Source organism: Acinonyx jubatus, chromosome X (assembly GCF_027475565.1).
Source record: "Acinonyx jubatus isolate Ajub_Pintada_27869175 chromosome X, VMU_Ajub_asm_v1.0, whole genome shotgun sequence".
NCBI lineage: Eukaryota > Metazoa > Chordata > Mammalia > Carnivora > Felidae > Acinonyx > Acinonyx jubatus.
The window spans coordinates 122143015-122167602 of NC_069389.1; the positions used below are offsets into that span (position 1 = coordinate 122143015).

Sequence of the window (24588 nt, forward strand, 5' to 3'; positions counted from 1 at the left end):
AAGACTCATTTCCAACCAAATTTTACTTTACATGTTGATGAATTATTTTTCAAAAGTTTTACTATCTTTGCTATTCTGAGCAACTGGGTGTCATGATCAACAATTGTGGTGATGAAAACTTCAAAAATGTGGAGTCTTAGCACAGTGAATAAAAATCACAATGAATAAAATAGCATTTCAACTTGTTTGTATATTTTTGTTGCAAAGAAACACCATAGGGTTCCACAAAAGATGTTGAGGATAAAAGATAGATTACATTCAGATAAAACTATGTGAGGGAAGGGGGATGGAGATATAAGTTCATGGAGATGAAATGTGGATGTCAATTTTCCAACTTAATGGAGAGTTTTTTGGTGTATTTTTAAATAGATGATGATGGGTGTCAAATTGCCAGGATATTTAGATTTCATTGGATACCATCAAAGTAGTGATGTTAAGGTTTTGTTCTAAAATGTCAACACTTACAATGTAGCAGAAATGACATATTTACTATTTGGACTTAGAGTGAGATGTTTTAGATGTCAACTTCCATGTGTGAGGGGATATACAGTTTCTCAGAATTGTTTGGGAGGGGTTGTGAGCAAACACCGACTACTTCCCGTCTAAGCTGTTCTCCTCTGCTGGATAGGATTCTACAGTATCCCACTAACTGGTCTCTCAAAAGACCACCTTGCCCCATCCAAAACTTTCTCCGCACTGCAGCAAGAGTGATCTCTTAAGGTGCAAATCTGATCACATTAATCCCTTGCTTAGAAAATTTTCAACGACTTCCCATTGTGCTTTGAAGTAGGGCTAAAATGCTTAACCCTGGTTTACACAGGCTGAGATTTCTGATACCTGTCTGCCAACCATGATGATCTCAAACCAGCCTTTCACTCTTGCTCGACCTGTCATATTTCAGTCTCTCTTAGGTAATATTGTTCCCACCACTGGACGTTTGAACATTGCTGTACCCTTGGCCTGGAATGCTCTTGCCTTCTTCCTTCCACGAGGTATGCCCTACATGTCCTTCAGGTCCCAGCACCCTGCCATTTTCTTGGGAAAGACTCCCTTGACTTCCCAGACTAATTCATACCCCCCTTGAGAGTTCTCATATAGCATTGTGTACCTTTCTCTCATAGCACTAGTCATATTTGCCATCTTATATGTGTTAGCAGGTATGATACTTAAAGCATATCCACGAAGATTCAAGAGTGATTTTTTTTTGTTTTAGTTTTTATTTAAATTTTAGTTAACGTACAGTGCCATATTGGTTTCAGGAGTAGAATTCAATGATTCATCCCTTACATACAATACCCAGTGCTCATCACAACAAGTGCCCTCTTTAATACCCATCAACCACCTAGCCCACACCCCCCCACACCCACTTCCCTCCATCAACCCTCAATTTGTTCCCTATCATTAAGAGTCTCTTGTGGTTTGCTTCCCTCTCTCCTCTTTCCCTCTCTTCCCATATGTTCATCTGTTTTGTTTCTTAAATTCCACATATGAGTGAAATCATATGGTATTTGTCTTTCTCTGATTGACTTATTTTTCTCAGCATAGTACATTCTAGCTCCATCCACGTCATTGCAAGTGGCAAGATTTCATTCTTTTTGATGACTGGGTAATATTCATATATATATATATATATATATATATATATATATATAGACACACACACACGCACCCCACATCTTCTTTATCCATTCATCAGTCGATGGACATTTGGGCTCTCTCCACAGTTTGGCCATTGTTGATAATGCTGCTATAAACATCAGGGTGCATGTACCCCTTTGAATCTGTATTTTTGTATCCTTTGGGTAAATACCTGGTAGGGAAATTGCTGGATCATAGGGTAGTTCTATTTTTAGTTTTTTGAGGAACCTCCATACTGTTCTCCAGAGTGGCTGCACCAGTGTGCATTCCCACCAACAGTGCAAGACGGTTCCCATTTCTCCGCATCCTTGCTAACACCTGTTGTGTCTTGAGCTGTTAATTTTAGCCATTCTGACAGGTGTCAGGTGGTATCTCAGTGTGGTTTTGATTTGCATTTCCCTGATGATGAGTGATGTTGGGCATCTTTTCATGTGTCTGTTAGCCATCTGGATGTCTTCTTTGAAAAGTGTCTACTCATGTCTTCTGCCCATTTCTTCACTGGGTTATTTGTTTTTTGGGTGTTGAGTTTGATAAGTTCTTTATAGATTTTGGATACGAACCCTTTATCAGATATGTCATTTGCAAATATCTTCTCCCATTCCATGGGTTGCCTTTTAGTTTTGTTGACTATTTCTTTTGCTATGCAGAAGCTTTTTATCTTGATGAAATCCCAAAATCCCAATAGTTCATTTTTCGCTTTTGCTTCCTTTGCCTCTGGCGACGTGTCTAGTAAGAAGTTGCTACGGCCAAGGTCAAAGAGGTTGCTGCCTGTGCCCTCCTCTAGGATTTTGATGGTTTCCTGTCTCACACTGAGCTCTTTCATCCGTTTTGAATTTAATTTTTTGTGTATGGTGTAAGAAAGTGGTCCAGTTTCATTCTTCTGCATGCCGCTGTCCAGTTTCCCCAACACCATTTGTTGAAGAAACTGTCTTTCTTGCATTGGATATTCTTTCCTGCTTTGTCGAAGGTTAGTTGACCATATAGCTGTGGGTCCATTTCTGGGTTTTTTATTCTGTCCCATTGATCTAGGTGTCTGTTTTTGTGCCTGTACCATACTGCCCTGATGGACTGCAGCTTTGTAATATTGCTTGAAATCTGGAATCATGATTCTTCCAGTTTTGCTTTTCTTTTTCAGAATTGCTTTGGCTATTTGGGGTCTTTTGTGGTTTCATACAAATTTTAAGATTAAAAATGCTGGTGGTAGTTTGATAGGGATTGCATTAAATGTGTAGATTGTTTTGGGTAGCATAGACATTTAAACAATGTTTGTTCTTCCAATCCATGAGCATGGAATGTTTTTCCATTTCTTTGTCTCCTCTTCAGTTTTGTTCATAAGTGTTCTATAGTTTTCAAAGTAAAGATCTTTTTACCTCTTTAGTTAGGTTTATTTCTAGGTATCTTTTTGTTTTTGGTGCAGTTGCCTAAAGTCAACAGAAGAAGGAAAATAATAAATATTAGAGCAGAAATAAATGATATAGAAACAAACAGACAAACAAAAATCAGGAGAACAGATCAATGAAACAAAGAGCTGGTTCTTTGAAAAGATTAATAAAATTGATAAACCTCTAGCCAGACTTATCAAAAAGAAAAGACAAAGGGCCTAAATAGATAAAATCACAAATGAAAGAAGCGAGATCACAACCAACACCACAGAAATATAATTATAAGTTAATACTATGAAAAATTATATGCCAACAAACTGGGCAATCTGGAAGAAATGGATAAATTCCTAGAAACTTACAAACTACCAAAACTGAAACAGGAAGAAGAAGAAAATTTGAACAGATCCACAACCAGAAAAGAAATTGAATCAGTAGTAAAAAATCTCCCAACAAACAAAAGTCCTGGGCCAGACGGCTTCCCAGGGGAATTCTACCAGACATTTAAAGAAGAGTGAATACCTTTTCTTCTTCAACCATTCCAAAAGATAGAAATGGAAGGAAAACCTCCAAACTCATTCTATGAAACCAGCACTACCTTTATTCCAAGACCAAAGACCCCACTAAAAGCGAGAATTACAGGCCAATATCCCTGATAAACGTGGATGCAAAAATTCTCAATAAAATTTGTAGCAAGTCGAATTCAACAGTACCTTAAAAGAATTATTCAACATGATCAAGTGGGACTTATTCCTGGGCTGCAGGGTTGGTTCAATATTCACAAATCAATCAATGTGACACATCACATTAATAAAAGAAAGGATAAGAACCATGTGATCCTGTCAATAGATGCAGGAAGAGCATTTGACAAAATACAGCATCCATTATTGATAAAAACCCTCAAGAACATAGGGATAGAAGGAACATATCTCAACATCATAAAGGCCATGTAAGAAAGACCCACAGCTAGTATCATCTTCAATGGGGAAAAACCGAGAGCCTTTCCCCTACGGTCAGGAACAAAACAAGGATGTCCATGTTCACCACTGTTATTTAACGTAGTACTAGAAGTCTTAGCCTCAGCAGACACCAAAAGGAAATATAAGGCATCCAAATCGTCAAGGAAGAAGTCAAACTTTCACCATTCGCAGACAACATGACACTCTATGTAGAAAACCCAAAAGACTCCACCAAAAAAATTGCTAGAACTAATACATGAATTCAGCAAAGCTGCAGGATATAAAATCAATGTGCAGAAATCTGTTGCATTTCTATACACCAATAACGAAGCAGCAGAAAAAGGAGTGATTTTTAAAAAATTCAAAATTACAGTTCCTCCACATGCATTCCCAAGCCATCCACTCAATTCCTTTTGAATGACAGAACAGCTCTTTGGCCTCCGTTCATTCCTTCCTACACTACAGTTTATGGGTCACTCTCCATGCTCTGAGTTCTCCTCACTTGATGAGTCTTGACACTAAAAAAGGACACTCTTCTGTTTCATGCACCTGGCTCCGACATCCAAGAGTCATAGTTTTCAAGAGGATGGTCTTTATCAGGCCCCATAGAAGAAAGAAAAGGAGGAGGAGGAGGAGGAGGAGGAGGAGGAAGAGGAGGAGGAGAAAAAGGAGGAGAAGAAGAAGGAGAAAGAGAAGAAGCAGGAGGGGATGGAGCGAGGGAGGGAAGGGGAGAAGGAAGAGGAGGAGGAGGAGGAGGAGGAGGAGGAGGAGGAGGAGGAGGAGAATGAGGCCAAGAGTTATACCCTTTATTCTCTTTGGACGTTTCTTGTTGCCCTGACTGCCCGGATCCCTGAACTCTAGAGCCATACTTGACTTGAAACAAGCACTCAGTGAATACTGGTTGATCCTTTGCAGCTCTGTACTATCCATTCCTGGAAGGAAATGTGCACAAAGAGCTTTTTCTGCCACCTGAATGGATGCCAGGACACTGGGGTAGGGGTGGGGTGAGTCCCCTTGATGGATATGACAGAGTTTATTCCTCAACGTTTGCATGGGGGATAATTTCCTTATGGTCTGTGGTCACCCCTTAGATTATGCACTGAGTTAGGGCAGGGTCTACTTCTGCTCTGATGTGCAGGCGGAGGCTCAGCACATACTATAATGAGTGGAATGTAGAGGGTACAGCTCAACTCCTTGTTGGATAAATTAAAGAAGTTCCTCACTTTGTCTGGGGAAGGCCCTCAGAGCTCCCCCAAGTTCACCAGGATGGAATTTCCTTCCCCGTGGGGGAGAAGGAGGAAGGAAAAGATAAAACATATCTTTCCTTCCCAAGGGAAGGGATCCCCTGTACACCTGGCCCCTGGAGGCTAAAGGAACACTTGCATTTGGAGAAGGCTGGAGGTTAGTTACGAGAGAGGCAGCCCAGGAAGGAGGGCCATAGACAAGTAAGCAAAGGCTTCAGGGCTCACTGAGGTCCTGTTGGGCTGGATTGGGCTGGTCTGGCTCCTGAGGGAGAACATGGACTCAGTCACCAGGGTCAAGGCATTATAGGGCAGGACGCACCCTTATTCCAGGCACAGAGGTGGCAGGTCAGGAGAGAGAGACTTGTGCTCCTTTCAAGGGCTTCGTTCCTAGGAGGTGGCAATGGCAATGGCTAGGCTCTGAGGAGGCAGGGCTGGGAGAGGAGCCTGCACATTACAGAGGCACTGTACTCACCATGGCAGGGAACACAGTGTCACCTCAGGAGAATGCCAGAACTTGGAATCTTCCAAAACACTACCACATACACTCTCTCAGGGGATTCTCACAGCCGCCCAGTGAGACAGGCAGATGACTCCGATTGACAGATGAGGAAATAGGGGTTCTCCAGGGAAGTGCGACTTTCCCAGGCAAACACAAGGGAACCCAGGTGTCTTAGTTATCTCAGGCCACTGTAAGGAAATACCACAGACTGGGCAGCTTAAACAACAGACCTTGATTTTCTCATAGTTCTGGAGGCTGGAAGTCTGAGATCAGGGTGCCAATGTGGTTGGTTTCTGCTGAGAGCTCTCTTCCCAACCTGTAGGTGGCTTCCATCTCTTTGTGTGCTCACAGGACCTCTTCTTTGTGCATTTGGAGATGGGGGAGAGGGAAGAAAGAGAGACAGTGTGAGAGAGAGAGAGACAGAGACAGAGCACTACCTGGCATCTCTTCTCAGAAGGACACTACTCCTTATCGGATCAGGGCCTTATGATCTCATTTAACCTTAATTGCCTCCTTATAGGCCTTATCTCCCAATACAGTCATTGGGATTTAGGGCCCTGGCATACAAACATACGTACATACATTCATGCAAACACTGGGGAGACAAAATTCAGTCCATAGCACCAGGTGCTCTGTAACAGAGCCTTAAAGAACATGGTTCATTTTATTACTGCTGCCTCTACTCAAAGTGTACACAGTTTGATGCATTTTGAAAATTGCATCCACTCAGTGACTGACCCAGCCCTTTGTCAAGCTACAGACCATTTCTGTCTTCCCAGGAGGTACCTCTGACTGCCTCGCCAGTTGCTCCTGCCTCCCTGGAGGCAACCGCCCTCAGAATGTCCTGTGCCACAGATCCTTTTTGCCTCCTCTTGCATTCTGTATCAGTGGAATCATATGGTGTCACACTCTGGCGTCTAACCTCTCTCACTTGGCATATTGTCTGTGAGACACACCTATGGGGTTGTGAGGGTCAGGGGCCCATTGGTTTTTACTGCTGTGTGGGATCGCCACAGGGTAGGGATTCACAGCAAGCCCTTTATCCCTTCTCCTGCTGATGGGCATTTGGGTTGGCTCCAGTGTGGGGCTATTATGATGAAAGCTGATGGGAACATTGTTGAGTGAGTCTCCTTCTTTATGTTCCATTCGCCTAGGTAAACAAGTAGGAGAGCCAGGGCTGGGTCTCAAGGTAGCTGGATGATTTGTTGAAAATGACTGCATGCAGATATTTAAAGCTGTTCTGACAATTCACACTCCTATCACCAATTCTCAACATGAGAACCATCCTAACCCCGACCCAAGGCAGAGAGAGGCTGGCAACCACTCGAGGCTGACCACACCCCGAGTCCCACATTTGCATCCCCCAGAGGGACTTCCATGAGTTACAGAGTGTGCCGTAGGCAACCGGGTCTGTGAAGGACCGAAGGAGGACATGCTGACACTTATCCAGCCCAGCAGTACCCTGAGTCGGGGAAGCATGAGTGCCACATTGAGGTGATGCTCCAAAGCGCCGTGTGAACCCAAAAGGAGCCACCTGCACTTTCGAGGTTTCAGTGGGCAGGTGGACACAGAGGGGGCTGGCAGCCAGGAAGAAGCTGAGAAAGTACTGTCCCCCATGTAGGAGCAGCCAACAAGGAGATGGCGGGTTCAAAAAGGGAGGAGAGGGCCCGCCTGGCTGCCCAAGAGCCTGTGGAGGGCTTGGGGCAGGGCAGGGAGCCCCCAGAGGCTAGGAGCAAGAGCCGGGTGTGTGAGGAGAGGGGGTGGTGGAGGAAGAGGGCTGTTGAGCAGCCAGAGAAGTCTTCGGCTGGCTGGGACCTGGTCTGAAGCCACAGTTTAGGAAGTGTGGATGGGCACTGCCTGGTAAGAAGGTAGGAGGGAACTTCAGGCTCTCCCTGGAGGAGACAGGAGGGGCCCGTTTGGCTGTGCAGGGCTTGGGCCCTTGGCGTTTGTGGTGTAAAGCAGAGAAGCTCTTCCTGGGTTGTGAGCAGACAACACTCTCACTCAACCTGTGGAAGTTAAGGGACACACCTGAGGTCAAGTGAAGCAGCCAAGTGAAGGGAAGCACCGAGACCTTCCTCTGCTGCCATGCCCATGTTCTATGTGCTCAGCTAGGCTGGCCATCCCTTGGACTTTATTCCCAACAGCTACTACTAGAGGAAGTATGTTATGGGAGCGTCCAGTCACCTAGTGGCCCGGGCCCTCTGTGAGTCTTGATGGAAGCATCTCTGCGCCACCCAAAGTGAAGTGTTTCTGTGCTTATTTCTCCACGTGGTTAACATCTACTGGGTGCTGGCTCTGTGCAGGGCCCAGTACTGGAAATCACGGGGACCAAGCCAAAAGATGGAAGACCCTGGGAGCTGGGCCAAGCAGGTGGCACAATTACAATTCCTTTACCTCTACCAGGGAGCCCAGCTGCCCACAGGGCCTGGGTGGCAGTGGGGGTAGGAGGGAGAGGGAAGAGTGTATATCTACCTGGGTGTCACACAGGCCTCTCAAATGCAAGCATGGCCACAGGAACTCATCCCCACCCCCGTCACCCCACTTCCCAACACCCTCTCTCACAAAAGGTGAGAGGAAAAGAAAGATAACTGTTGGTGTGATTCTCCATGTCAGAGAAGGACCCTCCCATCCTCTGGGCCCACACACAAGTGAAAAATCTGGGACCCTGCTTGAGCCCTCCCTGTGCCTCCTCCCTCCCTAGAGACTGTATCTTCCCCCTTTCTCTTTAAACCCTCTGCCTGAAGAGACCGAGCCCATCACCGTCTGGTCTGGCCGACTGCAGAAAACCCTGTCTGCTCCAGGCTTACCTCCCTGCTGCCCAGTTAACCACACAGCAGGTCTGATCCTTGCCACCCTCTCACTTCAAACCCATCGGGGCCCTCCACAGCCCTCAGGGTAAAGGTCCCAGGCCCGTGGCAGATGGCAGCAGGCTGACATATTCAGGTGCTTGCTCAAAACAAGGCACTGAGGGCCTCCTCTGAGCCAGGCTCTGGGATGAGGCCCTGGGATGAGAAACATGGGCAAGGCCCTTTCTCCTGGGGAGCTTGCCATCTGGGGAGGGAGACCCTGATGCCCCAAAGCAGAGACCCAAATCTCTGCTTTCTATCTATCATATGATGACATATAAATCAATGCTGCTAAATATGAATGGAGAGTATTCCAGGTTCCACTTTTGTTGTGGGTGGCTGGGCAGAGGAGGCCTCTGGGAGGAGAAGGCATTTCTGCTGAGACTTGAATGAGGAAGAGGAGGAAGAGGAGGCCACCACCACAGGAAGTTCTTGGGGTGGGTTGTCCCACACAGAAGCGGAGGGAAGGCAGAGGCCACAGATGGGAAAGAGCTGGGTATGGTGCTCTGGGGCCAGCTGATAAGGCCAACGAATCAGGAGTTTGGTGAGAGGTGCTGGGGGTGGGTGGTATGAGAAGAAGAAGACCATAAGAGGAGGCCAGCTCCCGGGGGGTGGGGGTGGGGCAAAGGGGGCTTTTGGCCAGGGAAGGGACTTTGGAGTTTCCTTAGTCTAAAGGGATGGGGAGCCACAGGGAGGACTTGTCACTGGGGAGGAGCATGGTCTGGTGCTGTTGCAGAGAGTTTGCCCTGGCTTCCCTGTGGGTGGGAGTGAAGTAGAAAGAGAGGCCAGAGTGGAGGCTGGGAGAGCAGGAGACCATGGAGACGTGGAGAGGGCCAGCAGTCATCGATTAAAGTGGATAAAATCCCACATTGGGTTAGATTGGGCGTAAGGAACAAAGGAGAGGGGAGAAAGAATCCTGGCATCTTTGCTGGAGCAACCAGGTGGAAGGTGGAGCCCTTGGGGGAATCCCGGGGAAGAAGCAAGTGTGTCGAGGAGGATGAAATGCTCCTGTTTGGACATCTTCATCCTGCAATTCCCATGGGGCATCCAAGCGTGCAGTTTGATGAGGACATGAGGAGCTCAGGGAAGGGGGTCCCACCCAGAGACAAAACATTTGGAGCCATCAGCGGGCAGATGGTCCCTCGGATGAGAGGACTTTGGGCGAGAATGGCGTTGGAGGCACCAAAGGTCCTGGGGCTGAGGCTGGGAGCCCACCTCCACCGCACTGAACTCAAGCAAAGGAGAAGGAGGAGGGAGTTCCAACGATGGGCAGGCAGGGAGGGAGGAGATTAGCCCAAAGGTGGGGGCTTACAGAAGCTGAGAAAGGAAAAGGTTGTGAGAAGGAAGGAGGGTCAACTGTGCTGAGAGGTGGAGCAAAATGAGGGCTGAAAGGTGACAAAGGAAAAGTAGTCAAGGCATCACAGTCCAGCCCTAGCGGGGGGAGGGAGTAATGGGCACCCCAAGGTAGAGCCAGACAGTCCTGGACTTGGAGTCAGCAGGTATGGAAGGAAGGAGAGTAGGAAGAGACGAGGCTGAAAACAGAGGGAAGGAATTGACAGTCGGTCTGCAGGCCAGCTGGCTGGCTGGGGACACGGGACCCATGTATGTTCCCACGGGAGCACCCTCTCTGAGGAAGGACCCCAGATAAATCATGGCAGAAACCAAGAAAGAGGACAATGTGGGGTGCGAGCCATGGCAGGGCTAACACCAAGGTTTGGTGGACAGAAATTCTCACTGTGGGTGTTTAGAGCAGCAGTTCACCTGTATTAGGAGAGGCTGTCTTGGCCCTCAGCGGGGAGAAGGGGAGGGGGTCCACACACGAGGCCGACTGGGAAAGCTGGTTTGTGACAGAACACTCGTGCTTCTTCATTTACCCAGCATTTACCACCTGAGAGACAGGAAAGTCGGGAGAGTAAGACCATATGGGCCAGTCAAGCTCCCACTATGAGACCAACTCCAATGTGGCCTGTTTCTGGGCGATGGGTGAGTGTAGAAAAAAATGAGGGTGCCTTTGCCCTTGATGCTAGGAACTTTCTCCCAGTAACAGGCCAATGAGGCTTCTCAGCAGTGGGGAGGAAATGAGCAAAGGAGATTCACAGAAGAGGAACTGGGAATGGTCAACACACTTGTGCAAGGATGCCCAACCTCACTGCCGACCAGGGAAATGCAAGGCACACAGTAATGAGGTAGCACTTCTCCCCATGGGAGTGGGCAAGTGGTCAAGGCTGGACAAGACCAAAGGCTGCTCAGGCTGTGGGGGCACACAGGACCACACCTATGCTGCTGGTGGGAGTGAACACAGGTTCAGCCACTCATGGGAGATAACAGATTAGCAACACCTGGCCATGGCTTTGATGGGCACAGCCCAAGTCCCGGAAAAACCACTTCTTGGCGTACGTTCCAGAGCCTGTCAGGCCGACAGCGGCTAAGACAGGCATGCGTAGGGTGCTGGTGGCAGCAGTGTCTGTAACAGTCAAAGACTGGGAACAGTGTGAACGCCCATCCACAGGGTCATAGACAAATAAACCAGGGCTGTGATTCAACAAGGAGCATGAGTGAGCTGGACACTCAGGAAAACCTTGACCGGTATAGCTTGAGTGTGAAAGGCAAGTCACAGAAGAGGATGTCTGGCCAGATGCCAGGCAGGCAAGGAAAGAGAAGCCAACAACGCCGGGAGGTGTGACCCCAAGGGAACCTGTCTGCCATCTGACCGGTGGAGAGGCTGTCCACATGGCCCCAGACTCCCATGACAGGATGGGTGCAAGGTGGCGAGACCCAGAGGGGCTGGCACTCCATTTTGAGTTGTGGCAGCACTGCCTTGGTACAGTGACTAGCCTAGGTAGCAAAGGAAAGGGGAAGGATCTGTAGAAGAAGACTGACTCGGGGCCAGACAGAGGTCTCTGGGGAGGCACAACACCCATGCTGCCCTCAGGGGCCAAGAGAGCAGATGTCTCAGAGCTCATTAGGCTGGCGAGAGCACAGGGGGGCAGGGGACACATCCAGCGCCTCACACCCAGCCCACTGGCTCTCCTGTACACACCCTCAGGTAGAGACCGCAGTTCTGTCCCTCCACTGAGGCCCAGAGAAGGGGCAAGGACTTGCCCAAGGACACATGGTAAGATACAGGCCCAAGGGGCTGAGCTCTAAGTAGCAGAAGCCCGTTCTTGGGATTGGGACATGAAGTGAGCAAAACAGGAAAGTCCTTGACACCCTCCTTGGGGCAGGGCCCTGGCACTGGGGCAGCGACGCATCTTGGCCCGTCGTGTGCCCACAGCGACCACGGCCCCCGCGCGAGTATGGGGACTGCTGACCCCTGGTTGCGGTGGTGTGTGCGAGCGCTCATGTGCGCAGGTGGCATCTATTCCACGTAGTAGCACCCGGACGAAGTGCTTCTCGCCTAGCTGGGACAGGACCCGGTCTGGGTGGAGTGGAGGAGGGGCGGAAACAGGTGAAGGAGCCCCAGAACGCGCCCCCATCCCGCGCTCCACCCATGCCAGAATGCAGCGCTGGCGGGCGCATCTCGGGCCTGCCCAGCGGCTCTCTGGTGGGCACCCGGGGATATGGACCCCTCGCCAGGCTGACGCCCCGAGAGCATGTTCCGGGAGGGGCGGGAGGTGGGCAGGGTTGGGTCTAGGATGGGGGCACTGGCTCTCGGGTCCCCAGGATCCCCACCTGTGCCAGCGCCCCCTCGGGGGCGGGGGAAGGAGCAGGTGACGTCACGCGCAGTCCCGGGGTGCCCGCGGCGGTGGCCACAGCCTGGCCGCGTGACCCGCGCGCGCCAATGGCCCGGCGGTCTCCGGGGCGACGCGGAGGGTCCGCGCTCCGCCGCCACTGCGCCCCCGCCCCGAGTCCGCACTGCAGAGAGTGGTGGCGAGCAGGCGCCGGCGCGCTAGCCCACGTGCCGCGCTGAGAGAGGGACAGGGAGAGGAAGAAGGAGAGGGAGTGAGAGGCAGCCAGGAAAAGAGGGGCGCACGACCCCGCTGCCGCTCGGCGCAGCCCCTGCGCCCCACCTGCTGGGACCTCGACGAGGAAGGACCCCGACCCAGAGGAAGGTAGGTACCAGAACCGGGGAGGGTGCGCTCAGCCCTCCGGGAGACCCGCCCGCCCGCCGCCTGCCCTCCGCCCGCCCCAGTAGGACTGCGGCAGCCCGCGGGGGCGAGAGGGACGCGGTGGGGAGGGGGCCGTGGCCCCGGCGGGCGGGTGGAAGGCGGGGCAGGGGTCTAGCCTGGGCTGCAAAGGCACCGCCCCGGGGGAGGAGGGTCACCTGGGGGGTGGGCGCGGCGGGGCGGAGGGGGGGGTCGCTTAACCTCGCTCTCGCCTCGTTTGTATTCACAGGCTGTGGAGACCTGGGCGGTTCTCTCTGAGTCCTAGGCTCCCTCACTAATTCACCCCCCTCCCGCCCCCTCCACCCTGCCCAGTGTCACCCTGGTCCGCGCCGGGAACCGTTTCCTACGGCTGATATTAACCCCGCGCCGGCGGAAATTGCACGCGATGGCGGTGACGATGCTGCGGGACTGGTGCAGGTGGATGGGCATCAGCGCTCGAAGGGGTCTGCTCATTCTGGGCATCCCGGAGGACTGTGATGAAGCCGAACTCCAAGAGTCTCTGGAGGCCGCCCTGTGGCCCATGGGTCACTTCACCGTGCTGGGCAAAGTGTTTCGAGAGGAGGATAATGCCACTGCAGCCCTGGTCGAGCTTGACCGGGAAGTTAACTATGCTTTGGTCCCCAGGGAAATCCCGGGCACCGGGGGTCCCTGGAACGTAGTCTTTGTGCCCCGTTGCTCAGGCGAGGAGTTTCTCAGTCGCGTGTTCCACTTCCTGGAGCAACAGGGGCAGACGGTGGAGAGTGTGGCTGGGGCCCTGGGGCTGGGACTGCGCCGGGTGTGCTGGCTCAGATCGGTCAGTCAGGCAGTCCAGCCCTGGGTGGAGACCATGCGGTACCAGCGCCTGGGCGTGTTTTCTGGGAGGGATCAGCCCGCCCCGGGGGAGGAGTCCTTTGAGGCCTGGCTAGACCACACCACAGACATGCTACATGTATGGCAGGGGGTCTCAGAAAGGGAGAAGAGGAGGCGGCTGATGGAAGGCCTTCGAGGGACGGCCCTGCAGCTCGTGCACGGGCTCCTGGCAGAGAACCCTGCCAGGACGGCTCAGGACTGCCTGGCGGCCCTGATCCAGGTGTTTGGAGACAACGAGTCGCAGGCAACCATCCGGGTGAAGTGTTTGACAGCTCAGCAAGAGTCAGGCGAGCGGCTCTCTGCTTTCGTGTTGCGGCTGGAAGTTTTGCTGCAGAAAGCCATTGAGAAGGGGGCCCTGGCCAGAGCCTCAGCTGACCATGTACGCCTGAGGCAGGTGCTCGCCAGGGCCAACCTTATTGAGCCGCTGGATGAAGCACTGAGGAAGTTGAGAATGGTTGGGAGGTCTCCAAGTTTCCTAGAGATGCTGGGGCTTGTTCGGGAGTCTGAGGCCTGGGAGGCCAGTCTAGCCAGGAACGAGAGAGCCCAGGCAGAGGAAGGGGCTGGTGCCCGGGCCAATGCCCAGGCTGATGCCAGAGTCGGTGCTAAGGTGGAGGAGAAGGAGCAGGAAGAGCGGGAGTCTGAGGAGGAGGACAGTGACGATCATGACGCTGTCCTTGCGGGCCTAGGTCAGGCAAGACCCTCAGAGGCCCCTGGGGGCCCTACCCCTGCCCAGATGGGCAGCGCTTCCAGGGAGGGCCCGGGAGGTCCTGGCTGTGAGCCAGAGGGCCTCGCCCAGGCAGGAGACCAGGAGACTGGGGAGCCCCTGGAGGAGGGGCTCAAGCCCATCCCAGAGGAGTTGGGAAATGAGGACGGGGCTGGGGAGATGAGCCCCGCCAAGTCCTCCTCAGGCAAATAGGCTCAGAAGGCCCAGAGGCCCCCTCTCCTCTCAGACAGCAGAGCTCTGGAGGCAGGGGGAGGCCACTCCAGGGCAGCAGCCTCACCCCACATGTGGAGCAGGGACAAGGGAAGGACCCACCCAGCCCAAGCCAAACCCCCGGGCACTCCACCACCCCCACGGGGACCTGATCACCACCATCAGCCCTTCCAACGGACCAGGATGACCATACTTGATGCAGAATGGGGCAGGGAGAGGTGCCCCCTCCCATGGCAGCTCCACCCCAGCCCCAGCCCCAGCCCCAGCCTGAAACCCTGCCAGTTCAGGCAGCCAGCCTGGGAAGCACCCCTGAGTGGCTGGCCCTAGCCTAGGTGAGGGGCACCTGAAAATGTGTGCCACCCACACTGGCCTGGGAGATGTTAGGAGCCGTCTCAAGGGTGCCGGCCCCTTGGGCCGCCCAAGAGGGGGACCCTCATTCACTGACCCCTGGAGCACGTCACTCCATGCTCTGGGAAGCCCACTTGTGTCTCTGTAGGCCCCTTAGTGACCCCCGTGTCAAGTGGCACCCCCCCTCCCCCGCTCCCACTACACGCACACTAGTTACCATTCCCATGCAGAGCCCTGAGGTGTGCAGGAGCCCGCGGCGGGTGTCCTGGCCTGACGCAGCAGCCACCTCTCAGCCCGGGTGTGTGCCATGAGCTTCAGTGCGAGCCCAGGCTCTGCTTGCTGTCGTCTGGTGTCGTGAGCTCAGCCTCTGCTTCCTCGGTGTAGATTTAGGCCAACTGCTGCTTGTTCTTGTGGAGATGTATGTGTGTTCTTATCTGAGCAGCCGCCCCCACCCCACCCCAGAGACCTCTCGAGCCCAATCCCAGGAGATGGCGGGAAGGACAGAAGAGAGCATGGCTGGTGCTCACCCCGTGACCTCAGGAAGGAGGAACTGGACCAAGGGCAGAGGTGGCCTGTGGGAGTCTCCACGGAAACCATGCTCTGATGTGCCACTCTCTTGTTACTTGTGACTCAGTTTCTTCGGCTTGTCCCAGTGCCCCGTGCTGCGTTTTCCAGCATCCTGTGACTGTCCTGTGCAGGCCATAGGGCAGGACCAGGCCCCAGCATGTCGGCCAGAGTGGAGAGTGCCCTGGAGTGAGGGGCCATGGCCAGCATCCGCATCCATCATCCTGGCCAAGGGCCGATCGTGGGGCCCTCAGGAAGGGAGACTATGGCAGGAGGGCCACGGTGTTGGGGGAAACAGAGGCATCTCATTTGGGACCCCAAGAGGAGGGGGTCCGTGACCTATGGGCTGTAGTGGCCGTCAGACGTTCCTCTCTGTGTTGTCATTCCCTCTCTTCAATGGTTTCAGTAAATGTTTCTCTTCAATAAATTTCATTGAATGTTTCAGCCGAGTCTTGCCTCTGCTGTGGGCAATTGAGGGAAGGGTCTACTGGGGTTGGGAGAGGGAGCCAGAGAAAAGATTCTTGTTCAGCACCCATGGGAGGCTTCTCCAGTGACAGGGTAGGGTAGGCATTTTGACAGGAAAAATAGAATGTGTTGAGGGCCATTGTTCTATTTTATAGGTGAATTATAAAGTTTTGGGGTTCCACTGGTCCTCATCTTGGGTTGGTCCTGTCACCTTTGATTTTTGAAATGTGTGAGGTTTTTCATAGTTTTCTCCTTTACTAGGGGGAAGTGTACACTGGCATCCAGCTGCTGGGATTGAATATTGTTTCAGGTGCGTGATGCATGGAGTGGGGCCATGCAACAAAGAACTGTCTTGTCCCAAAGGGTTATAACGTCCTTGGTGAGAAAGCCAAATTAGACTGATGGGGTTTTAATTTTTTTTTATTTTCAGTTTTTGTTTCAATTCTAGTTAATTAACATACAGTGTTATGTTTGTTTCAGGTGTACAGTATAGTGATTCAACACTTCCATACATCACCCGATGCTCATCAGAAGGGCCCTCCTTAGTCCCCATCATCTATTTGACTCATCACCAACCCACCTCCCCTCTGGTAACCATCAGTTTTTTCTCTATAAATAAGAGTTTGTTTCTTGGTTTCTCGTGGAATACTACTCGGCAATCAAAAAGAACGCAATCTTGCCATTTGCAGCAATGTGGATGGAACTAGAATGGATTATGCTAATCAAAATAAATCAGGCAGAGAAAGACAAAAGTCATAGGATTTATCTCATATGTGGAGTTTAAGAAACACAACAGATGAACATAGGGGAAGGGAAGGAAAATAAGATAAGAACAGAGTGGCAACAATGGTATGGTACTGGGGTATGTTCAGGGTTGCATCCAAGATAGGCTGTGTGACTGGAACTTAGCACAAGCTGTGGCTGGCTGAAGCACCTAGAAACCTGAGGGAGTCCCAGGAATAATTAGGTTCAACTTTGAAGGGAGGGGAATGGACATCCGGTAGTACCTGAGGCTCCAGAATCTGTGGAAGGGCTGCATGGCTCAGGGCATCCACAGGCTCAGAGAGTTCATGTGTGTGTGTAATCCCAGAACCAAACAGTCACGGAATGGCCTGGTCATGATGTTGGGTGCCCATACGAGGAGCTGCATGCTGGAGTCTGTGGTGAGGGGCTATCCCATGCATTTGTGATCAGTAACCATAAGAGACTATTAAGTGCAGAGAACAAACCCAAGGCTGATGAAGGGTAGGTGGATGGGGTTTGGGCTAAATGGGTGATGGTCATTAAGGAGGGCACTTGCTGGGATGAGTACTTGGTGTTATATGGAAGTGATGAATCACTGGGTTCTACTCCTGAAACCAAAACTACACGGTATATTAACTAACATGAATTTAAATAAATAAAATTTAAAAAAGAGTCTGCTTCTCGATTTCTCTATCTCTTATTTTTCCCTTTTGTTCATTTTGTTTCTTAAATTCTATATATGTATGAAATTATATGGTATTTGTCTTTTCTGACAGACTTATTTCACTTAAAATAATACTCTCTAGCTAGAACCATGTTGTTGCAAATGGCAAGATTTCATCCTTTTTATGGTTGAATATTATTCCAGGGTGTATGGATGTGCGTGTGTGTGTGTGTGTGTGTGTGTGTGTGTGCGTGTGTATGTGCATGTGTGTATATGAGAAGCTTCGTAGCTGGTGTGAGGGAGACAAGAGAGAGGAGGGTTATTGTGTAGGACAACTTTCACTATCAGTAATGGAATCACTGCTACCTATTTACTCAGTGGAACCTTTTCCTGCTTGGGGGCCACTGTATATGCTTGCACGGATGTTGACTACAGTACAGCATTAATAAACTCTGGTCATATGCTGTATTTAATGTAACTGGCAATAAGGCAGCAAAGGAAAGGGTCTATATCTGCAGGCAGCCTGACCTAGAAGGAAGCAAAGCATTCCTAAGCTTACTCTTGTGTGCAAAAGCAAAGGACTGTCCATAGATGCTTTGAAGTGATTAAAAAAAAACAAAACAAAACACTAGTACCAGGTGTGGGCACCTTCCAACGTTCTGAAAAATCACTGATTTCTGCCAAACCCTGTGGCCTGAGACCAAGCATCTGAGCATGGGGGACAATCACCCACAATCCCACAGCGAGAGAGAGAGAGAGAGAGAGAGAGAGAGAGAGAGAGAGAGCGCGCACCATTGGCTTACAGGTTTTGGGGGAGGATGGGCACACATATCACCCTCTCTGCAAACTACTTAGATAGTTTGATGCATCGTGGTCTAGAGCTGTCTAGGGCTAGTCATGGTCTAGGGCATGGATGCCCTAGGGATGAAGGGTAGGACAGGCTGGGTTCCACATCCTTCGTGCCTTGTGCAGCAGGAGGAAATTCTTGGAAGGCCACCACAGTATTTCCATGTTTCAGACATTCCTGCTGTATATAAGATACCACACAGCTGTAGAGCCTAGAGATTTTCTGTCGCTCAGTAACTTTTTAAATTATTGTTCCATAATGAGATTGTCACACTTAGAATACCTGAAATTAAAACCAATATGGGTTTTTTTGTTTGTTTAAAAACCCTATCAGTCTAAGAAGATGTGATGTGTGTGTGTGTGTATCAAAACCTGGATTGCAAGTAATTCGTTCTTCAGGTGTTCCACCAGACAAGCAAACATTTCTAATAAATTTCTAATAAAATTTCTAATAAATTTTAACTTGAAAAATGAGCTATGTCTGACAATACTAGTATGTGACACCGAACGCCAAACGATCATAACTCAGCCATAACCCCCTCTCTCTCTCTCTCTCTCTCTCGCTGTGGGATTGTGGGTGATTGTCCCCCATGCTCAGATGCTTGGTCTCAGGCCACAGGGTTTGGCAGAAATCAGTGATTTTTCAGAACGTTGGAAGGTGCCCACACCTGGTACTAGTGTTTTGTTTTGTTTTTTTTTAATCACTTCAAAGCATCTATGGACAGTCCTTTGCTTTTGCACACAAGAGTAAGCTTAGGAATGCTTTGCTTCCTTCTAGGTCAGGCTGCCTGCAGATATAGACCCTTTCCTTTGCTGCCTTATTGCCAGTTACATTAAATACAGCATATGACCAGAGTTTATTAATGCTGTACTGTAGTCAACATCCGTGCAAGCATATACAGTGGCCCCCAAGCAGGAAAAGGTTCCACTGAGTAAATAGGTAGCAGTGATTCCATTACTGATAGTGAAAGTTGTCCTACACAATAACCCTCCTCTCTCTTGTCTCCCTCACACCAGCTACGAAGCTTCTCATATACACACATGCACATACACACGCACACACACACACACACACACACACACACACGCACATCCATACACCCTGGAATAATATTCAACCATAAAAAGGATGAAATCTTGCCATTTGCAACAACATGGTTCTAGCTAGAGAGTATTATTTTAAGTGAAATAAGTCTGTCAGAAAAGACAAATACCATATAATTTCATACATATATAGAATTTAAGAAACAAAATGAACAAAAGGGAAAAATAAGAGATAGAGAAATCGAGAAGCAGACTCTTTTTTAAATTTTATTTATTTAAATTCATGTTAGTTAATATACCGTGTAGTTTTGGTTTCAGGAGTAGAACCCAGTGATTCATCACTTCCATATAACACCAAGTACTCATCCCAGCAAGTGCCCTCCTTAATGACCATCACCCATTTAGCCCAAACCCCATCCACCTACCCTTCATCAGCCTTGGGTTTGTTCTCTGCACTTAATAGTCTCTTATGGTTACTGATCACAAATGCATGGGATAGCCCCTCACCACAGACTCCAGCATGCAGCTCCTCGTATGGGCACCCAACATCATGACCAGGCCATTCCGTGACTGTTTGGTTCTGGGATTACACACACACATGAACTCTCTGAGCCTGTGGATGCCCTGAGCCATGCAGCCCTTCCACAGATTCTGGAGCCTCAGGTACTACCGGATGTCCATTCCCCTCCCTTCAAAGTTGAACCTAATTATTCCTGGGACTCCCTCAGGTTTCTAGGTGCTTCAGCCAGCCACAGCTTGTGCTAAGTTCCAGTCACACAGCCTATCTTGGATGCAACCCTGAACATACCCCAGTACCATACCATTGTTGCCACTCTGTTCTTATCTTATTTTCCTTCCCTTCCCCTATGTTCATCTGTTGTGTTTCTTAAACTCCACATATGAGATAAATCCTATGACTTTTGTCTTTCTCTGCCTGATTTATTTTGATTAGCATAATCCATTCTAGTTCCATCCACATTGCTGCAAATGGCAAGATTGCGTTCTTTTTGATTGCCGAGTAGTATTCCACGAGAAACCAAGAAACAAACTCTTATTTATAGAGAAAAAACTGATGGTTACCAGAGGGGAGGTGGGTTGGTGATGAGTCAAATAGATGATGGGGACTAAGGAGGGCCCTTCTGATGAGCATCGGGTGATGTATGGAAGTGTTGAATCACTATACTGTACACCTGAAACAAACATAACACTGTATGTTAATTAACTAGAATTGAAACAAAAACTGAAAATAAAAAAAAATTAAAACCCCATCAGTCTAATTTGGCTTTCTCACCAAGGACGTTATAACCCTTTGGGACAAGACAGTTCTTTGTTGCATGGCCCCACTCCATGCATCACGCACCTGAAACAATATTCAATCCCAGCAGCTGGATGCCAGTGTACACTTCCCCCTAGTAAAGGAGAAAACTATGAAAAACCTCACACATTTCAAAAATCAAAGGTGACAGGACCAACCCAAGATGAGGACCAGTGGAACCCCAAAACTTTATAATTCACCTATAAAATAGAACAATGGCCCTCAACACATTCTATTTTTCCTGTCAAAATGCCTACCCTACCCTGTCACTGGAGAAGCCTCCCATGGGTGCTGAACAAGAATCTTTTCTCTGGCTCCCTCTCCCAACCCCAGTAGACCCTTCCCTCAATTGCCCACAGCAGAGGCAAGACTCGGCTGAAACATTCAATGAAATTTATTGAAGAGAAACATTTACTGAAACCATTGAAGAGAGGGAATGACAACACAGAGAGGAACGTCTGACGGCCACTACAGCCCATAGGTCACGGACCCCCTCCTCTTGGGGTCCCAAATGAGATGCCTCTGTTTCCCCCAACACCGTGGCCCTCCTGCCATAGTCTCCCTTCCTGAGGGCCCCACGATCGGCCCTTGGCCAGGATGATGGATGCGGATGCTGGCCATGGCCCCTCACTCCAGGGCACTCTCCACTCTGGCCGACATGCTGGGGCCTGGTCCTGCCCTATGGCCTGCACAGGACAGTCACAGGATGCTGGAAAACGCAGCACGGGGCACTGGGACAAGCCGAAGAAACTGAGTCACAAGTAACAAGAGAGTGGCACATCAGAGCATGGTTTCCGTGGAGACTCCCACAGGCCACCTCTGCCCTTGGTCCAGTTCCTCCTTCCTGAGGTCACGGGGTGAGCACCAGCCATGCTCTCTTCTGTCCTTCCCGCCATCTCCTGGGATTGGGCTCGAGAGGTCTCTGGGGTGGGGTGGGGGCGGCTGCTCAGATAAGAACACACATACATCTCCACAAGAACAAGCAGCAGTTGGCCTAAATCTACACCGAGGAAGCAGAGGCTGAGCTCACGACACCAGACGACAGCAAGCAGAGCCTGGGCTCGCACTGAAGCTCATGGCACACACCCGGGCTGAGAGGTGGCTGCTGCGTCAGGCCAGGACACCCGCCGCGGGCTCCTGCACACCTCAGGGCTCTGCATGGGAATGGTAACTAGTGTGCGTGTAGTGGGAGCGGGGGAGGGGGGGTGCCACTTGACACGGGGGTCACTAAGGGGCCTACAGAGACACAAGTGGGCTTCCCAGAGCATGGAGTGACGTGCTCCAGGGGTCAGTGAATGAGGGTCCCCCTCTTGGGCGGCCCAAGGGGCCGGCACCCTTGAGACGGCTCCTAACATCTCCCAGGCCAGTGTGGGTGGCACACATTTTCAGGTGCCCCTCACCTAGGCTAGGGCCAGCCACTCAGGGGTGCTTCCCAGGCTGGCTGCCTGAACTGGCAGGGTTTCAGGCTGGGGCTGGGGCTGGGGCTGGGGTGGAGCTGCCATGGGAGGGGGCACCTCTCCCTGCCCCATTCTGCATCAAGTATGGTCATCCTGGTCCGTTGGAAGGGCTGATGGTGGTGATCAGGTCCCCGTGGGGGTGGTGGAGTGCCCGGGGGTTTGGCTTGGGCTGGGTGGGTCCTTCCCTTGTCCCTGCTCCACATGTGGGGTGAGGCTGCTGCCCTGGAGTGGCCTCCCCCTGCCTCCAGAGCTCTGCTGTCTGAGAGGAGAGGGGGCCTCTGGGCCTTCTGAGCCTATTTGCCTGAGGAGGACTTGGCGGGGCTCATCTCCCCAGCCCCGTCCTCATTTCCCAACTCCTCTGGGATGGGCTTGAGCCCCTCCTCCAGGGGCTCCCCAGTCTCCTGGTCTCCTGCCTGGGCGAGGCCCTCTGGCTCACAGCCAGGACCTCCCGGGCCCTCCCTGGAAGCGCTGCCCATCTGGGCAGGGGTAGGGCCCCCAGGGGCCTCTGAGGGTCTTGCCTGACCTAGGCCCGCAAGGACAGCGTCATGATCGTCACTGTCCTCCTCCTCAGACTCCCGCTCTTCCTGCTCCTTCTCCTCCACCTTAGCACCGACTCTGGCATCAGCCTGGGCATTGGCCCGGGCACCAGCCCCTTCCTCTGCCTGGGCTCTCTCGTTCCTGGCTAGACTGGCCTCCCAGGCCTCAGACTCCCGAACAAGCCCCAGCATCTCTAGGAAACTTGGAGACCTCCCAACCATTCTCAACTTCCTCAGTGCTTCATCCAGCGGCTCAATAAGGTTGGCCCTGGCGAGCACCTGCCTCAGGCGTACATGGTCAGCTGAGGCTCTGGCCAGGGCCCCCTTCTCAATGGCTTTCTGCAGCAAAACTTCCAGCCGCAACACGAAAGCAGAGAGCCGCTCGCCTGACTCTTGCTGAGCTGTCAAACACTTCACCCGGATGGTTGCCTGCGACTCGTTGTCTCCAAACACCTGGATCAGGGCCGCCAGGCAGTCCTGAGCCGTCCTGGCAGGGTTCTCTGCCAGGAGCCCGTGCACGAGCTGCAGGGCCGTCCCTCGAAGGCCTTCCATCAGCCGCCTCCTCTTCTCCCTTTCTGAGACCCCCTGCCATACATGTAGCATGTCTGTGGTGTGGTCTAGCCAGGCCTCAAAGGACTCCTCCCCCGGGGCGGGCTGATCCCTCCCAGAAAACACGCCCAGGCGCTGGTACCGCATGGTCTCCACCCAGGGCTGGACTGCCTGACTGACCGATCTGAGCCAGCACACCCGGCGCAGTCCCAGCCCCAGGGCCCCAGCCACACTCTCCACCGTCTGCCCCTGTTGCTCCAGGAAGTGGAACACGCGACTGAGAAACTCCTCGCCTGAGCAACGGGGCACAAAGACTACGTTCCAGGGACCCCCGGTGCCCGGGATTTCCCTGGGGACCAAAGCATAGTTAACTTCCCGGTCAAGCTCGACCAGGGCTGCAGTGGCATTATCCTCCTCTCGAAACACTTTGCCCAGCACGGTGAAGTGACCCATGGGCCACAGGGCGGCCTCCAGAGACTCTTGGAGTTCGGCTTCATCACAGTCCTCCGGGATGCCCAGAATGAGCAGACCCCTTCGAGCGCTGATGCCCATCCACCTGCACCAGTCCCGCAGCATCGTCACCGCCATCGCGTGCAATTTCCGCCGGCGCGGGGTTAATATCAGCCGTAGGAAACGGTTCCCGGCGCGGACCAGGGTGACACTGGGCAGGGTGGAGGGGGCGGGAGGGGGGTGAATTAGTGAGGGAGCCTAGGACTCAGAGAGAACCGCCCAGGTCTCCACAGCCTGTGAATACAAACGAGGCGAGAGCGAGGTTAAGCGACCCCCCCCTCCGCCCCGCCGCGCCCACCCCCCAGGTGACCCTCCTCCCCCGGGGCGGTGCCTTTGCAGCCCAGGCTAGACCCCTGCCCCGCCTTCCACCCGCCCGCCGGGGCCACGGCCCCCTCCCCACCGCGTCCCTCTCGCCCCCGCGGGCTGCCGCAGTCCTACTGGGGCGGGCGGAGGGCAGGCGGCGGGCGGGCGGGTCTCCCGGAGGGCTGAGCGCACCCTCCCCGGTTCTGGTACCTACCTTCCTCTGGGTCGGGGTCCTTCCTCGTCGAGGTCCCAGCAGGTGGGGCGCAGGGGCTGCGCCGAGCGGCAGCGGGGTCGTGCGCCCCTCTTTTCCTGGCTGCCTCTCACTCCCTCTCCTTCTTCCTCTCCCTGTCCCTCTCTCAGCGCGGCACGTGGGCTAGCGCGCCGGCGCCTGCTCGCCACCACTCTCTGCAGTGCGGACTCGGGGCGGGGGCGCAGTGGCGGCGGAGCGCGGACCCTCCGCGTCGCCCCGGAGACCGCCGGGCCATTGGCGCGCGCGGGTCACGCGGCCAGGCTGTGGCCACCGCCGCGGGCACCCCGGGACTGCGCGTGACGTCACCTGCTCCTTCCCCCGCCCCCGAGGGGGCGCTGGCACAGGTGGGGATCCTGGGGACCCGAGAGCCAGTGCCCCCATCCTAGACCCAACCCTGCCCACCTCCCGCCCCTCCCGGAACATGCTCTCGGGGCGTCAGCCTGGCGAGGGGTCCATATCCCCGGGTGCCCACCAGAGAGCCGCTGGGCAGGCCCGAGATGCGCCCGCCAGCGCTGCATTCTGGCATGGGTGGAGCGCGG

At 52.3% G+C, this 24588-nt stretch overlaps 2 protein-coding genes across 4 annotated transcripts; one reads left to right on the forward strand and one right to left on the reverse strand.

Annotated features, from left to right (window-relative positions):
* Positions 1 to 12298: 12298 nt before the first annotated feature.
* On the forward strand, positions 12299 to 15807 carry LOC113597212 (paraneoplastic antigen-like protein 6B). 2 transcript variants are annotated; one of them, XM_053201847.1, is made up of 2 exons: positions 12299 to 12617; positions 12901 to 15807. In XM_053201847.1, the coding sequence occupies exon 2, from the start codon at positions 13057 to 13059 to the stop codon at positions 14434 to 14436; it is 1380 nt and encodes a 459-aa protein (XP_053057822.1). In that variant the 5' UTR covers positions 12299 to 12617; positions 12901 to 13056; the 3' UTR covers positions 14437 to 15807. The 2 variants fall into 2 exon arrangements, with proteins under 2 accessions (XP_053057822.1, XP_053057823.1); XM_053201848.1 differs by having other exon boundaries at positions 12300 to 12617; positions 12984 to 15807.
* A 5016-nt stretch (positions 15808 to 20823) lies between these two features.
* On the reverse strand, positions 20824 to 24332 carry LOC128311474 (paraneoplastic antigen-like protein 6B). Of its 2 annotated transcripts, none has more exons than XM_053201845.1 (2): positions 24014 to 24332; positions 20824 to 23730 (listed from the first exon to the last, which is right to left on the reverse strand). In XM_053201845.1, the coding sequence occupies exon 2, from the start codon at positions 23572 to 23574 to the stop codon at positions 22195 to 22197; it is 1380 nt and encodes a 459-aa protein (XP_053057820.1). In that variant the 5' UTR covers positions 23575 to 23730; positions 24014 to 24332; the 3' UTR covers positions 20824 to 22194. The 2 variants fall into 2 exon arrangements, with proteins under 2 accessions (XP_053057820.1, XP_053057821.1); XM_053201846.1 differs by having other exon boundaries at positions 20824 to 23647; positions 24014 to 24331.
* Positions 24333 to 24588: the final 256 nt, after the last annotated feature.